The sequence below is a fragment of the Perca fluviatilis genome, chromosome 4, assembly GCF_010015445.1.
Source record: "Perca fluviatilis chromosome 4, GENO_Pfluv_1.0, whole genome shotgun sequence".
Classification (NCBI taxonomy): domain Eukaryota; kingdom Metazoa; phylum Chordata; class Actinopteri; order Perciformes; family Percidae; genus Perca; species Perca fluviatilis.
This window is the reverse complement of record NC_053115.1, coordinates 6,604,117-6,621,083: the sequence shown is the minus strand read 5'-3', so window position 1 is coordinate 6,621,083 and position 16,967 is coordinate 6,604,117. Positions and strand designations below refer to the sequence as shown.

At 40.6% G+C, this 16,967-nt stretch overlaps 1 protein-coding gene across 1 annotated transcript; it reads right to left on the bottom strand.

Annotated features, from left to right (window-relative positions):
- Positions 1–1,868: 1,868 nt before the first annotated feature.
- On the bottom strand, positions 1,869–15,714 carry lrrn1 (leucine rich repeat neuronal 1). Its single transcript, XM_039799097.1, has 2 exons — positions 15,344–15,714; positions 1,869–5,039 (listed from the first exon to the last, which is right to left on the bottom strand). The coding sequence occupies exon 2, from the start codon at positions 4,871–4,873 to the stop codon at positions 2,720–2,722; it is 2,154 nt and encodes a 717-aa protein (XP_039655031.1). The 5' UTR covers positions 4,874–5,039; positions 15,344–15,714; the 3' UTR covers positions 1,869–2,719.
- Between the last annotated feature and the right edge of the window lie 1,253 nt (positions 15,715–16,967).

Here is a 16,967-nt window from a genome sequence, read left to right as displayed (position 1 = left end):
AAGGTCCTATGACATGCTGCTTTTTGGATGCTTTTATATAGGCCTCAGTGGTCCCCTAATACTGTATCTGAAGTCTATTTTATATAGACCTTAGTGGTCCCCTAATACTGTATCTGAAGTCTCTTTTATATAGACCTTAGTGGTCCCCTAATACTGTATCTGAAGTCTCTTTTATATAGACCTTAGTGGTCCCCTAATACTGTATCTGAAGTCTCTTTTATATAGACCTTAGTGGTCCCCTAATACTGTATCTGAAGTCTCTTTTATATAGACCTTAGTGGTCCCCTAATACTGTATCTGAAGTCTCTTTTATATAGACCTTAGTGGTCCCCTAATACTGTATCTGAAGTCTCTTTTATATAGACCTTAGTGGTCCGCTAATACTGTATCTGAAGTCTCTTTTATATAGACCTTAGTGGTCCCCTAATACTGTATCTGAAGTCTCTTTTATATAGACCTTAGTGGTCCCCTAATTCTGTATCTGAAGTCTCTTTCCTGAAATTCAGCCTTGGTGCAGAATTACAGCCACTAATTACACACACACACACACACACACAGCAGGCAGAGGAGAGATATACCATAGATAGACTGTATATTATTAGTCTATGAGATATACCCGTCTCTTTTCGGGAGACTTGTTTAAATTATGCCATAGGCTAAAATAGCCTACATTATATTTTGTATTTAGTTCATATTTTTGGTGTATTTGTTTTCTGATTTATTAGAAGTTGAGTTTCAGTCTTTATGATAAATGAACAGTTGTACATAAAGTGGGATCATGATATGACATGTTATGTGGACTAAAGGGGAGACAACAACCTTTATAATTTGAATTTCTAATTTCCATCTCCCTGGGCATATACAGTGCACTACAATAATATAGAAATGGTAATTCCACATAATACTAATAGGAACACATAGGACACACCAGTGCATATGCCTATTTATTTGTTTAATTTAAACTGACTTAAACTTATACACTAATAATAGTAGGGATCGCGTTCCACTCTTTTGAATAAGTAAGGGGTGTTTGGAAATTGCAAAAAAACCTCTTTCCACATATCTCGCATCCTACACGCCCAACCTGACAGAACACAAGAATACCCGTTGCACTGTTTATTTTATTGGTACTAATTATGGCTTTCAAACAACGCCCCCCGGCACTCACTTCCAAATATTTGCCCACGCCCCATCATCTTCTGAACCCCTGGGGTACCCGTTAAACACTGAGCTAAACCATAAACAATAAAATTAAAGCTCAATTAGTTTTATTTTTCAATATTATTGCAATAGTTGTAGCATTATGAGGTTTTCTTGTCCGGAGATTGTTTTAATACAAAGTGGTTATATTGTTGTGGTTTTTATATCTAGCCGGTATTTTGGAGCCTTGCAGGTAGCCTCTGTGCTGGGAGTGTTGAGCAATAACAGGAAGAAGGCATCGTCTCAAACTGTTAACAGCGTTTTCTGTGCTTGTGAACTTGCGAGTTTATTCTTCCAAGAACAACCAGCAAGAACGTTCTCCCCAAGAACACAAGTCCGTACTTTGCATTCTTGGTATTGAGAAACGCTCAATGTCTCTCTCTTTCTCATGGGCGGGCAAAGCAGAAAAAGCAGAGGTAACCTTTCCCCTTATGACATCATAAAGGGAAGATTCCAGATTGGCCCATCTGAGCTTTCATTTTCTCAAAGGCAGAGCAGGATACCCAGGGCTCGGTTTACACCTATCACCATTTCTAGCCACTGGGGGACCATAGGCAGGCTGGGGGAACGCATATTAATGTTAAAAAAAACCTCACAAAGTGAAATTTTCATGCCATTAGACCTTCAATATATGTACGGTTTTCTAAAAATGACACTTGGTGTTAAAATCATGGTTTAAAAAATATGAGGAAAGAAGATTTTATTTAACTTGCTCCTCAATAAACAACATGTTTGTGTGTGTTAACCACAACAAAACCAGTGATTGTAGACATATTCTAGCAAAATAAGAAAAGAAATATTTAAGAAATTTAAAAAGGCTTACATCTATTTACCTAGTTCATAACATTCATATTTCTATTGCTGGTTTACAGTAACTGCTCTGCAAACTGAAAGTCTAAATTAAACATACTTATTATGTTATTATAATTAGTTAATGTACAAAAAGTAATTTAAGTCATAGCTGATACAACATTACAGAGGAATTGCTAACAATATTTAATAGACAGTATATCAAGTCTAAACATACTTTGTCAGCTTATATTTGTGTTGATAGACAAATTAGTATATATATTTCAGTGCACAACAGTCAACAGTGAAACTGTTTTACAACAGAAAGAAAGATGGCAGTCTCTAACAGTTCTGCCATAGTAACATGTCAAAAACAGGTTGGATTTTTAGCTTTTCCTTTGCTTGTGTACTGAATCTGTGACAATGCTCATGCTGTGTTCATTAAAACAAGTACTAAAAATAAAGCACAGTGACTACTAAGTCCAGGAAGCTAAACAAAGCTGCCATATTGTGTGTCAAAATGGGCGAAAAGGTAAAAAGGCAATATGCTACACTAAAGATCTGAAAATCTTGGTTCGTCATTTGCTTTAAAGAGCAAGTCTGAGAGAACTAAGAAAACAAACAGAAAACATGAAAGCAAAAATGACTTAGTCTCCTTACACAAAGAAGCAAGTATGTATATTTGTGCTCCTGAAAGAAACATGTCTCTCTATCTCCCACTGGAGAGTTCTCACCACATGTAATAGCTGCGTGTGGTGTCCACCTGACTGGGTTTGGTCTCGGATGAGCCCTCTTTCTCCTTTTCACTGTCTGCTTCCCACAAGTTGATAAGAGGAGGGTACAACTCGTTTAGCGGTATTGACGAGGTTTTCTGCATGTACTTTTTCAGAGAATGGTGATAGTTTTTCCTCTTCCATCTCTTGGCAATATACACTCCTAAAGAGGCCAGACTGATAATTGCAAACATTGTTCCCATGACTGCTGCAAGAGCAGTGTTAGTCCCTTGGTCAGATATTTCCACAGCGAAGGTTGCTTGCTTCGTCGTCACATTCACGCACGACTTCTGTGTTTGTTGGTGGATGTTGGAGACGCTGAGGCACACCTCGTACTCAGTTGCTGGTTGTAAATGCGTAAGGTTGTACTCATGGACATCAACAGGTACCCTGGCTGTGTAAGTTATATGTGGGTTGTCTATTTTCATGGTGGCAGATGACCACTTGAGGTTAGAGGTCATTACATTGGAGTTTATTTTCCAGGAGACCAGGATAGAGTGAGATTCTGTTTGTTTGACGTAGATCTTCATTAGCTGAGTGCTGTCTAACAGAGTGCCATTCACCCGTATAGCTGTCACTCTTGTGTCAGCTCCCTCTGAATTTTGAGCCACACAGGTGTATCTGCCAGAGTCTTCTACTTGGATATGAGAAATTCTCAATGTCCCTTCACTGCTAAGGCTGTACTTGTCAGATAGGGTGTCCATCATTACCTTGTTCCCCATTGGAGTCACCCAGTAGATTTCAGGCTCAGGCTGGGACATGGCTCTGCAGTCCAAGTCCAAGGTCATGCCAATGTCAAGGTTGAGGTGGCTTGGGAAAGTATCATGGGAAATCAGGGGCAGGCACTGGTTTGCTAAATTATTCTGCAGCACCTCCCGCACATGCAAACCCCTTACTTCTGTTGGCATGGCACAAAACATGGATGGAGGTTCCATGAAACGGACACTGGTTTTGTTGGAGGTCATCCACTGTATGACACAGTCACAACGCAGAGGATTGCTGTGGATGCTGATCTCACGCAAGTTGGGCAGAGAGTCCACCGTGGACTGATACAGGGCATTCAGGGCGTTGTTGTTCAGCATTAGACTCTCCAAGGCTGGGACATCACGAAAGGCCTGACGGTTGATGTAAGAGAACTTGGGGTTGTTTGTAGCCTCCAGCTTTGTGAGCTCAGGAAGATTGTCCAGAGCGTACTGGTCAATAGAAACCAGCTCTCCCATGTTGTTTATACCCAGCTCCTTCAGTCTCAGCATGTTCTTAAAATCTCCTGTTTGAATCTTGTGCACCGGGTTTTTGTTCAAATCCAAGAACTTCAGGTTAGGCAGTTTCTGAAAGGCTCTCTGAGGAACTCGGACCAGCTTATTGTCATAGAAAGAGAGGCTCTCAAGATTGTCAAGTCCCACAAAGGCATTTCCAGGGATGTCTGTCAAATCCATCCCAGCCAAAACCAGGCTTCTAAGGTTGCCCAGTGGCTTGAAATTAAAGTCCATTATTCCAACAACGGGGTTCTCCCCAATCATGAGGATCTCTAGGTTGGGCGTAGATTCAAACCAATGGCTGTTGATGGTCTTGAGCTTGTTGGAGTTTAGGTGAAGCCTGAGCAGGTCGTGGAGACCAAAGAAGGCATTGGCAGAGATGGTGTTGAGCTGATTGTGGTTGATGTAGAGCTCCTGCAGGTTGCTGAGGTCCTGCAGACAGTAATCTGGCATTTCCATGATCTGATTCTCCTCCAGATGAAGTGTGGTGAGCTGGGACATATTGGTAAGGCCAACATCTCGAATGCTACTGAAGTTGTTCTGGGACAAGTCCAGCTCAGTCAGGTTGAAGAGCTGCTCCAGCTCATCATCGGTCTTGGCAATGTAGTTGCTCTGTAGGAGGAGAACCTGAGTGTCACTGGAGAGGTTTCCCGGGATGCGTGTTAAGCGAAGGTCATTGCAGTCCACAGTGATGGCTTCTCTGTAGGTGGACTGAGGGGTAAACCATGGCCGGATCTCACATACACACAGCTGAGGGCACTCATTGCTCTGGACGAAGGATAGTCCTATCGATACAAGCATCAGGCCAGCATATACCTGGCCTAGAGGTAAGCCGTTTAACCTCCGTCTAGCCATGCTGGTGTAGGACAGGAGGAGGGGCAGATGATTTGGGGAGAGAGTGTGTTACAGTCATCAACCAGACTTTCCGCTGATTACTGTAGGTCTTCCAGTCCAGTGAAATGGTCAAGAGTTGAAGCAGAGGGTAGAATTTTACATCAAGATCTTGGAGCCCCAGAGTAATCTGGAAAATAAAAATAAAACATATGTGTCATTATACAGACAACAGTTTCAACCCCATGTTTAAAGGGTATATATTGCATAATTACCAAGTATTGGATGGATTGACATTACATTTTGTACAGACATTCATGAGAGGATAAATCCTCATGACTTTGGGGATCCCACTACTTTTTCTCTTGTGAGCTTGAGGTTGACATTTGTGGTTTTGAGTGAAATATCTCAGGCACAGAGCAACTAGCATGACTGCAGACTAGTCTTTTTGTAACAATTACTGGATTATCACATAATCTCTCATTTTCTTGAAAATGAAGCAATTACTTAAGACAACAGACTGACTTAGAACAACAACTGCTCCCCCACTATCCTTGTGAAACCGAGTTATGTGCAACATCAACAGTTTTGAGAAAATGCAAGTTCAGCTCATTACAATGCCTGCACAAAACACTGCTCTGAAGTACTTTGAAAACAGATCAAATTCCATTGAGGGCTTTCATCTATCCAACAGGCCCATAAGGACTCGATCATTAGTTTCTCCGAACATCATTAAACACTATGAGATATTAGTATGTGCCATGCCTCAAAGAAAGCAAAAAAAGATTTGCTTCTTAATTTTTAATGCAACATCTTCAGCATTCTGAATTTAGGGCAAACATGAAGAAAAAAAAGTTTTCAGCAGACCTAAGATTTTTTTCTGGGATGATTAGGTACAGAAGGAAAATTGTAAACTTTGAGGAGTATTCTTTAACTCTAAGACTACATGAGAGGGTTGTGTGTGAGACTCTGATCTAGCTTCATCGCTTGGTCCAGCGAATGTGAGCTCCAGTGAGGTACAATGGGCATCTGCTTGCCCATATGGCAGTAACACTTACGCCAATGACTTGGAAGATAAAGCATAAATTCTGGCAATCAATAGACAGCCTCTACTCGATGCCAGTGCTACATTTTAAAGCTCGTGCTGTCTAAATACATGGGCATTACGGCATATAATGTTTTATGTAGGGATGGCAATGTAGGTCAGTCAGTCAGTCCACCACTTTGGTCCAGACTGAAATATCTCAACAACTATTGAATGGATTGCCATGACATATTGTCAAGACATCCATGGCTGTTTCCTGTCATTTAACTTACAACTGTTTTGATATATTTGGGATAAGTTTTGGTATACTATTGTTGTCTATGCACTCCCACGCTTTGGGATTGATGTGTTTTTGAGAGGGTTTAAATTGTGTACTTAAAATTGTTAATTGTTTTGAGAGGTTTATCACCCTGGGTGGGTTGGATAGCTAACCACACCTGCCATCATAGTGCCTATGGTATGCATGTGCATGTAGTGATCATTTTTAAACATTTTGATCTGATGAAATTCTGACTTGGATTTAAATTTACATTGTTAGGTTTGGCGTAAGTTTACAGCTTTTACTCTCTACGACGATGAAGCCTCCTGACTTATGACTGACTAATGCTACATTTTGTGGTTTTGAGTAAAATGTCTGAACAACCACTTGATGGATGTCATTCAATTTGCTACAGATATTCATATTTACCTCAATTGTAAAAGCTTTGAAAATTATTTAACTTTTTAGTGTTTAGTGCTAAATCGCTAATAAAAATGCTGGCATGCTAATATGCTAAACTAGGATGGTGAACATGGTAACCATACCTGCTGAACATGTTAGCATTGTCGGTGAGATTAGCATTTATCTTAAAGCACCACTGTGACAAACACATTGATATTTGGGGCTTCACTCTTAGTCTGGTTAATGATGGATTAAACCTTTTATATAGCCATTTTATATACCTTTTATCTCATTTACATGAAATATGTGTCTCACTCACTCAAAAATTCTGTTCACATGCAAATACTGTATATTTTCTATGCAACAGTTTCATCCCTCACCATTGTTTATTAACAGGATTAGGTTGCCAGCACGTCTTTAACAAGCCAACAGCAACAGAGATCCCAATACTTAGTTAGATCTATTTACCAAAGGTGGCACACCATCCAGTGCACAGCCATTCGGGCACCACCACAGTACCACGGCCTTCTCCACCCCACAGCTTTATGGTCAACACCAGCTTAAGAAGACAGCACTTAAGAGGCTTTCAAACAAGAGAGCTGACTAATTCATCTGAATGCAAACTGCCTGGCAACAGCACCAGGGAAACAAGAACACTTCTCTTCCCTTTGGGACAGGGCGGAGCATGGGTGAAAGAGGGATCAGAAGAGGGAGTATCATGTCTTTAAAATGAAGCAATGTATATTGTGATGATTGCTGCACCAGTCAGGATTAATGGATGGAAATACTGAAGAGGGGATTGAGGCAGTGTAATATATTCAAACCCAGAGGAGAGAAACAAGTCACTTAGCACTTAAATTAAAAGCAATGTATCAGTGGAATCTGAGACACATACAGCAAAGAGGTGTGTTAATTCATCGGTAATCTCATTATGAAAATAATTATTGTTTGTAATTTTGTCAATGACTAAATATTCTGTCCCATAAAAATATAATATAAAAATAATTTCATTTTGTTACAGTATTGACATTGGTCAACAAACAGCACAAAAACCCCCAGAAAAATGGGGAAATCTTTCAAAACACCATGCACAAAACATACACTTTTTCATTGATAATAATTTACCATTTGCTTAGCTGACTAAAATCAAACAAAAAGGCAGATTCGGAAAGTAAATACTTGACAGATTTACATCAATATACTGCAACATGTTTTAATTGCAAAGGATTACAACTGTGAATAAATGCAATGGTGCACCTTTGACCCATTGTTAAATTGTTAGCATCTGAATCTTGCATCTCTATGACATAAAATTAGTGTTGGAGAGGCAAAAGCAAAAAGCAAGCTATCAAGATTACTGGGCCCAGGTATATAAATGCATAATTTTCTGCTCACACATTCTTCCTCATCCACAGTATTCTCCACAAATGGGGTTAATCTTAGATTCTCCCCATTCAATAAATGCTAACAGCTTTGTCTGTGTTCCCCTTTATGCAATGTAAGATTAAAAAGTTTCTGAACACAAAAAATATGACACACTTGTCAAAGTGAAAAGTAGGTTAGCTGAAAAAAAAAATGCTGTTGTGATGTAACTATGAGCACTTAAAAGACTGAAAAAAAATCTGTCAACATCCTGTTGGTTTTCAACAACAACTAAAAGCTGTCTATGACATCCTGACACAGGCTTCACAGGTCCATTGTGATCAGAGTCCCAAAGCCACAGGAAAGCATAAAACACACAGCAGGGGGAAGAACACTCAACACAACACCAAAGGCAGGAAGGCAGGAAACGGAAAAACCCAGAGGTTGTAACCACGGCCACCTTTGAACCTGTGTAATAAATACCAACAACTTCAGACATAAACTGCTTTGTTACGTGGGGTGTTACTGTAGTACAGCTTTTATTGATCAAAGACCCAGAACTCACAAGTGGGACAGGTGTTTTAACACTAACCCCACAGAAATGGATCAGTAATCTGATTATGTAAATGTATCATTCTTTAGACAAGGTGACAAGGTGAGAGGATGAAAGCCATGTTATAGTACAATAGTATGTGGATGTACCTGTTTATAATAAAAAAAAATTAAAAAAGTTGTTCAACCTAAAAGTAAGGAATGTTCGATAACTGCACTGGTGGAGCTATGTGTCTGTCTAGTCTTATGTGAGTGTATTTTGTCAAGAAATTATAGTGTATGTTTAGTTTTCGTTTTAAAACTTTTTTATTTTTAATTTGTTTATGATGTTATGTGTATGTATTATTGCATTGTCACAGTTACAAGTGAGTTGTAAGGACCTCAGGAAGAATAGCAGCTGCAATGCAGGAGCTAATGAGGATCCTAAATAAACAAACAAACAAACAAACAAACCCAGCTATTTTCTATTTTGTATACTTTTCAGCCACTTAGTCTTTGAGTTGATCCCATTTTTTTTTTTCATTTTTATTATTATTTATTTTATTCCCTCACGCGTACCTACATCCTCTATCTACCCTAATCTACCGGTAATATTGATACATATTCACATGAGAATGTCCTATATATCACAAGTTTCAAATGTATCAAATGCGTTAAGCGTGCTAGGTTCTGCTGGTGATCGTCATCAGTGGGTTAGTGCATTGATGCAGGTTACCAGTACAACGTTAATGGAGCAGAAGGAGCACAGATTACCAAAGGTGGTCTTATGTTAGTCGCAGTAGTCCTCACAGAAATGACAGACAAATGTATTACTGCTGATCTTGGCAGTACCCCTTTAATGTTGTATCACCTGTGGTTGGATAAAGTGTATTAAGTTCATCTCATGGTAAAGCAGTACTTTTCATGGTGTCAAAGGGCGGGTTTCTAACAGAAATGAAGGCTGATGGAAATGTCGAGATCTATAAAAGATCTGATGGAAAACAATATTTGTGAAATATAAAATTTAAATGGGGGTGGTGTCAGACTAATAGGCCATTTGGTGGCTCAATGGTGTTTTAAGCTAACCTCACTCCGCCAGATGGATTGCTTCGCATTTGCTCGGCATATCCATCTGGGAACTTTCCGTTGGAGAACTTTTGGGAAGGGGCGAAAATACTGGTTAGCTGATTGGATGAACCATCTGTCTATCACCACCTATGTTGGTGATAGACGGGCCGAATCAACCAGTCAGATCAAAGTCTTGCCGAAACCAGTCGGGAGAAGAGCAAAAACATCTTTTCCTCCGAGAAAAGCCTCCAGTGCCGTTTTTTGCTCTTCTTTCAATGAAGGAATACTTTCTAATTTGAATAAAACTTGCGCGATAGCTACGCTCATCTCATCCGGGGAAGCTGCCATGTTGTTTAGACTGAACAGTCGCTTCTTGTTGCGTCACACCTAAACCCACCTCAAAACCAACGCTGATTGGTCGGTCGTTTGGTGAACGGCTCCAAATTTTCTCTATCTCAAGATGCCAGACTGATCTGCGAGAGGATAACTGGAGCTTGCGAGATCAGGACGGTCTCACGAGGCGAGTTTTAAGCCCCCACCGTCGACTTCAAGACAGCACTGCGACCGTCGACTTCAAGGCACCTAACCCTAATCCTAACCTTAATGCCCTATGACCTAGGTATCAGACAGATTCCTCTAATCTACATTACAAACATTAGGTTAAGGCCTGCTTAAGGAACCTAAGTATGACTGGAGATAACCAGCTTGGTTATACCTCTTATTTCAGACCACCGTGTCCTACTACTTTTTTGTGGCCTGTCTCATCTCTTTGCCCCTCGCTTATTTTCTCTCTCTTTCTTCATTTTGCTATCCGCGCCACCTTCATCATGTCACTTGTACATAGCCCGTGAGCGCGTTGTGTGACTGTAGTAATCATCCATGCAAAACACAGTGGGCTGTGTAACGAAGCTGATCGTCGATGCAAAGAATTTGTTGATGATTTTTAGTTAACAAACTACACAAGTTACTCAAGGAATCGTTTCAGCCCTAGCAACGGCCGATAACAGTGTCCCAGGTCCAAACTGCTGAAGTTACAAGCAAAGTTCAATGGAAACAGAGTTCACGTTGAAGGCCTCTGCATCGGATTAGGCCGGAGGCTGTGGTCTGCTGCAGGTGCAGGCTGCCAAAGTTGAGACAGAGTTCTTAGGTAAGATCCTTTCTTTGTTGTTTGATAATTATCCATGTTCTGTATCTGTTCAGTGAGGCCTTGCAGGTGTTAGCCCTGGCCATTTTTCACATTGCTGGATCTTTCAACAGTAAAGTATCAACCTTAAATTTAATATGATCATAAAAAGAAGATCATTAACTGCATGCCATGAAAGTAGATCCTTGTCATGTCAGTAGAGAAACTGTCACAGTGATCTAACTTGTTAATTGGCATCCTGGTGTAAGTTCAAAGATGTCACTTCTGAAAGACCTAAAAATATCCAAACAGCTCTGTAAAAATCTGCCAGCACTACTGTAGTTGAGCCCCATTTTGCCTATAAGGTTGTAATGAACTGACATGCCAAATGTATGTATGATGACAGTCACTACACTCATCCAGGTCAGCCAAGTTCTCAGAATTTCAGTTTTTAAACAGAATGAGAGGGATTGAACATTTTTTAACATTTGTCTTCTGAACTGTAGAAAAGATGTCCGTGACGTGTACGGATGAGAGGAAAGTAATCATTTTCATCTATGTATCAAACTTTAAAGAATTCAGGTTGCTGACGATGAGTGACGGAAGATGTGAAAGCCCTTTCTTAGATAAGGTGACTGATTAAGCCCAAGGCTCAGTTTTCAAATATCTGTCCAAGTCAGTCTGGGGACCCTCAAGCTCATCTAGAAATCAAGAAAATCCTTCCTTGAATGTGATGAGAATTGAGAGTGACATGAGAAAATGAAAATGTGATTTCAACTGGATAACAAGAGTCTTGCATTAGGGCTCTCTTGGGAGAAACACACATATAACCCCACTGGCCCAGGTTTGCTTTTGAGCTTTAGTTGACTAAAATCAACCGCACACACATAGAGAAAGATAAAAACAGAAATGAGGGAAAACAAATTAGAGGTGGTGCAAGTGAGATGAACAAACCCCAGGGAGCCTATAAACACAGCTTGTCGGTAACTGAATAAAAACACTCCTGAATTAGATGACAGAACCTGAGTGACAAGGAGACTCAACAAGGGGGGGTATTATATAGAACAGACTGGTGCTGTCACAAGAAGACAAATGAAGAGAAAAAACACCTAATATATGAAGTGAAAGCTCAAATGTCTCTTTTTTGTATTACCCGTCTCATCTTCAACACCAGCATAAATAGAGATAAACACATTTTCCAGCCTATTGGGAAACACGTGTCCAAGCAGCAGACACATCAACAGTTACACCTCCCTTGGAGATTATGTAGTCATGTGAACCACATCTTTTTCCTAGGATGATGAGGGATTCAGGACTTCAATGTGCTCAAAATGGGTTGTCGTGATCCTTTCGCTCGTGCTTACACCTGCCTCTAACACTCTAAGAATTTAATATAATACCTAGGACTGCGCAATAAATGGTTTATTCTATCGTCATTGCAATATACGCATTGCAAAAGGCTGCAACATAACGCAATAGACACTCAGGAGATTTTTTTGTGTGTTAGTTGAAAGAAAATATCAGCAGAAAACTGCACATTAATCGTAACTGTCAATTTTTTTTTAAGTGGTGCTTTTTATATTCAATTTGTTCAATGGAAGAATGTTGGAAACTATTTCCTTTAATTTGTTTTAAATTCAACAAGCAATTTGTTGTATTTCAGTAGAATATTGACAGCAGCACAAATGCAGAACTGAGTACATTGGAATTAACATTGTTATCGCGATATTCAACAACGTTATCGCATATTTTCCTCATATCGTGCAGCCCTAATAAGACCCTCCGCTTCCTAGCAGGAGTCTCAAATAAGCAGGAGTGTTTTTTTTTTTTAACAATGCTTGTAGCAGGCGGTTTCCTGTAGAACTGTGTTCGCCCATCCAGAGCACAATAGAGAGGAAACAATGGCGCATTTGTGTGTACAGTATAACTGTGTGGATTGCTTCCCCTGACATACACAAAAATGTGTTAAGCAACACACATTATGACAAATATTATGACCGTGTAAAGAGGTAAGAGTAAGTGTGAGTGTGCCTGCGTACATGCTGGCTGGCTTCACATTAGACGATTCATGTTAGGTCTCCCCTGGTTGGAGACATCTTCGTCATCAGCAACGCTCGTGGTATTGATTTTAGAGCTGCTTGATTGCTGCACCTTTCAAACTGGTTTACCTTCAACCAGGAAGCGTAAGTGTCAAGGGACACTTGGGTGGAAATCCTCAGCCTCTCTCTGAGTCATACAACAATGTCTTTTAGTGGAACAGCTGCTAGTAAGGTATTATGGGAAGAAGAGCAAACTGCAGTGTAAATGTATCTGAACAGGAGTGGAACCTGCTATCGCTCCAAAAATCCTAAAAACAGGTCTTTTAAAGCACAAAGTAACAACAAAATTTAATTTATTCGTCATAATGTTCATCATTAGCCTATTAAGTTTGAATAGAGAGAGCCATAAAATGAGTTTCTCTACCCGAAAAAAGGTTAACTGAGCAAGATTAACGGAAAAGGGTAGGGCAGATATTTTTTTTAAGCATTGTGATTTTACATTAAAATAATTATAATATATAGGGATTGAACCACCAACAACTACCTACCATCTGATCTAAAGCCACCTCCTCTTACAGTGAAGTCAGACCAGATTTTGCTTTCCATAAATGCAGCCTCCATCCAACCTATATTTTTGCCAGTCTGCCTTGTTAGCCTTTCAGGTTCAAACTAACAAACCTGTAGCCTAAGCTCGTAAACTAACCTGCTGATCTTATAGTATTATTAATGTGATGGTCACAATTGCTTTTATTGCATAGTAATGTGTTTGTGAGGCTAAAGTCCTTAAGGGTTAGAGGCAGGCAGCTGGGCCTGATCCAGTCTTTTCTGCCAGGCACGTGACCTGAATGGGTGAAAAGGACCACAAAGGGCCACCCACAATGGGCTCCTGTTGTCCAACCACACACACCTCTGTTCCCCAGAGCCAAGGGGGCAGCACAGGTGTGTCTCCGAATGTCTGTCTCTGAAACTTCAACACATCCGTGCCATGAAAAATGTCATAACTGCTGTACTTGCTGCAGAACACACATTGATGTCAGGGAGAGCAGGGTGAGCTGAGCTGTGTCTGTTGCCTCTGAGACCTGTAGTCCACAGAGAACAAAGGGTTAATTCCTCAGCCCTTCTTATAGGAATAATGGTGGAGGCCTGAGCTCAATAACCCAACCACCCCCATCCTCACCATGCCTTATACCCCTGGGACCTAAATGTTGGTAAGGGGGAGAAGCCCTCTACCCCTTCCCATGAGCCCTGCTGTCTCCAAACAACCCCCCCCCTGCTGCCACACACTCACACACACACACACACACACACACACACACACACACACCCCTGCCTGGAACACAAACGCCCTATTGTCACACTATATCGTCATGATCAAGTTTAAAAGAACATCTTACGTGTGTGCTTATGCAGCATGGTGTGTGTGTGTGTGTGTGTGTGTGTGTGTGTGTGTGTGTGTGTGTGTGTGTGTGTGTGTGTGGCAGGATGCCCCATTCAGGGGAGAGAAAAAAACAAATCAATCAGGTGATCCTGTTCATTTAATTTTAAGGAATAATATATATATATATATATATATATATATATATTTTTTTAATATATATAGTGCAGCACCAACCAAGACAAAGTTAGCAAAAATGAAACAGCTTTTGTTCAATGTGACATGTACAGGATAGACAACAGCACTTTGGCTCAAAACCTCTATACTCAAATATAATGAGCACAACTGCTCACAAGGAGACTGAGCTGTTTACTTTAGTTGTTTATTGTACTGCAAAGTCTTTTATTTGCCCCAGAGGTCCACAGAGAAAAGAGGGCTGTAACAGCAGTTTGTTGTTAAAAGAGGTCATTAATAGAGTCATATGGGGCAGAAACTGAGTAGGACAAGCAAAAAATAAATCCCTTTATCAGCCATAACCTTCCTACAGTTTGTCCCTCTGCCTAAAGTTAAATGATGATAGTCAGCCGTCTCCATCACAAAAGCGCAACAGCTGCAGCGTTGGTGAACCACAATAGACCCCCTGCCAATGCAACCCCATTCTCACCACGGCATCTTTTACAGAAGGCCTTGTCTGTCTCAAGACTCAGCGGACTCACCGCTTAGAACGAGGAATCGAGACATCTGCCGACATACTTTAACATTAATATGCAAATCACACGTAGGCTACACAACGTTAGGCACGCCGAAAGCAGCTCCTGCTGGCACGGCAAGTACCGCAACGAGATCAAAGTTTGTTTTCTGTGCTATCATTTGACGCATTGTAACGGGTTGATACATTTGATCAAATACGCTGTAAGGTACAATGTTCTAATGTGTATTCTAAACTGATTTCAAGCCTGAAGTAAAACCGGACTGCATTTATATTTAAAAAAGAAAAAAAGAAAAAGAAAAAAAAAGATCATGCCCTTGAGTGTGTCTGCATCCTAAATAAACTCACTGCATCGCCCTTGCAGGGAAACATGTTGCGAATTAAAACATATTCACAAAGTATGCATAGTTTCACACACAAAAACAACAATAGTCTACGACTATAACGTTTGATTGAGGGTTTAGATTATGTGGCTGCCAACCGCATCACTAAACACATATTGTTTCCTCCCAAAATGCAGCTTATAAAGAAACGGACTACAGCAGTGGAAACCCTGTCTTTCCTTTCCTGAGGGGTCTCACCTTGTTGGCATTCCAGTCCGATGTTTCCAAGCGCACAGGTCCTTTATCCAGAACACGCGTCAATACGCAACAATGAATAGGCTATAAGATCAATGTTATAATGCCAAGTGAACGGTCTTATCAAATAGCGTTAAGAACACATATTCCTGTATCCTAAGGGGTTCAGCAGGCGGATGTTTACAACGATGTGTCGCTTGTGTATCCGATCAGTCACAGGGCGCCTCGGAAAGAGCCATGGTGCGGTCTGCACAGAGATCTCCAACCTGCTGCCTACCGTCCGGTTCGTCGCCCTGATATTCCTCCGCTGTGCCGCTGCTGCTGCTGCTGCCGCCGCCTGCTCCTCCTACGGATGGAGAAGGAAAATTATTTAAAAAAAAAACTAAAAAACAAACACCTGGCGCTGTCCAGACCAGTCAGCTGATTCCCTAGCAGGCTATTGGCTGAGAGCGCCTGCCTGTCACTGGCGGCCAAGCAAAGCAGAGCACCATCTGCTCGGGGCTTGTTGTGATGAGAACAAAGGCAGGAGAGGGCGGCGGGGCATGGGGCGAAGGGGAAGATGGGGGTGGTACATGGCATTAATGCTGAAAACAAGCCTCCTCCTCTATACATAATCCTTGATGATGATAATATATACTCTCTCTCTCTCTCTCTCTCTCTCTCTCTCATATATATATATATATATATATATATATATATATATATATATATATATATATATATATATATATATATATATATAGATACAGACAGACTTCTGTGATCTCAGAATATTTTTCTTATCCGTATTATCTTTCTCTTCAATCTTAGTGGAACATTGAGCTCAAAAGCAGTATAACCCACATTTGCTTTTCCCCTTTAAACATAGTTGTAGGAAAGTCTGCCTCACAGTTTACAAAGAACAGACATTTTCTCTCATTTGAGGTTTAGCCTATACATGCCCAACACCCCAACATTTATGTTCATTGTTGACAACCACAAGCCCACAGCCCCCTAACGCCTAACAAGCAGCAAAACTTATTTTTAAATCCTAGTGAACATCCCAAAGTTTCCAAAAGAGTGTAAACATGTTGAGCTGAATTACAGGGAAATGTGTAGGCTATAAAATGATGGAACACCTAGAACATTTCCATTTGATTATTATTAATTTAAAGGAGACATATTATGCACATTTTTACTCGAACATGTTTACATGATTTAATGTTAAAAAAAAAACATTATTTTTGTCCTACTGTCTGTCTGAATATATCTGTATTCACCTTCTGTCTGAAACGCTTTATTTTAGCACCTGTCTCTTTAAGCCCCCCTCCCCAAAAAGCCCAGTCTGCTCTGATAAAATTGCGAGAAAAAATATGGTACACCTTTGTAAAGGTAGTTCTCAAGCTGTGGGTGGAGACACTGAGATGGCGGTGGTGTATTCTAATGAGCCTGTATGCAACACAGATAAAGGAGCCAAATCGGAATGGCTTATCGAATCCAAGCAACAACCTCCGGTGCTGAAAAATGAAGGCAACACAAAGTGCCAAAAACTGCAGTTCCTTGAATGGCTCCAAAAGCGAGCCAATCCCATAGACAGTGAAATAAATGGACTCATCGACGCCATAGACTTCGGCGGAGACCAGTGAAG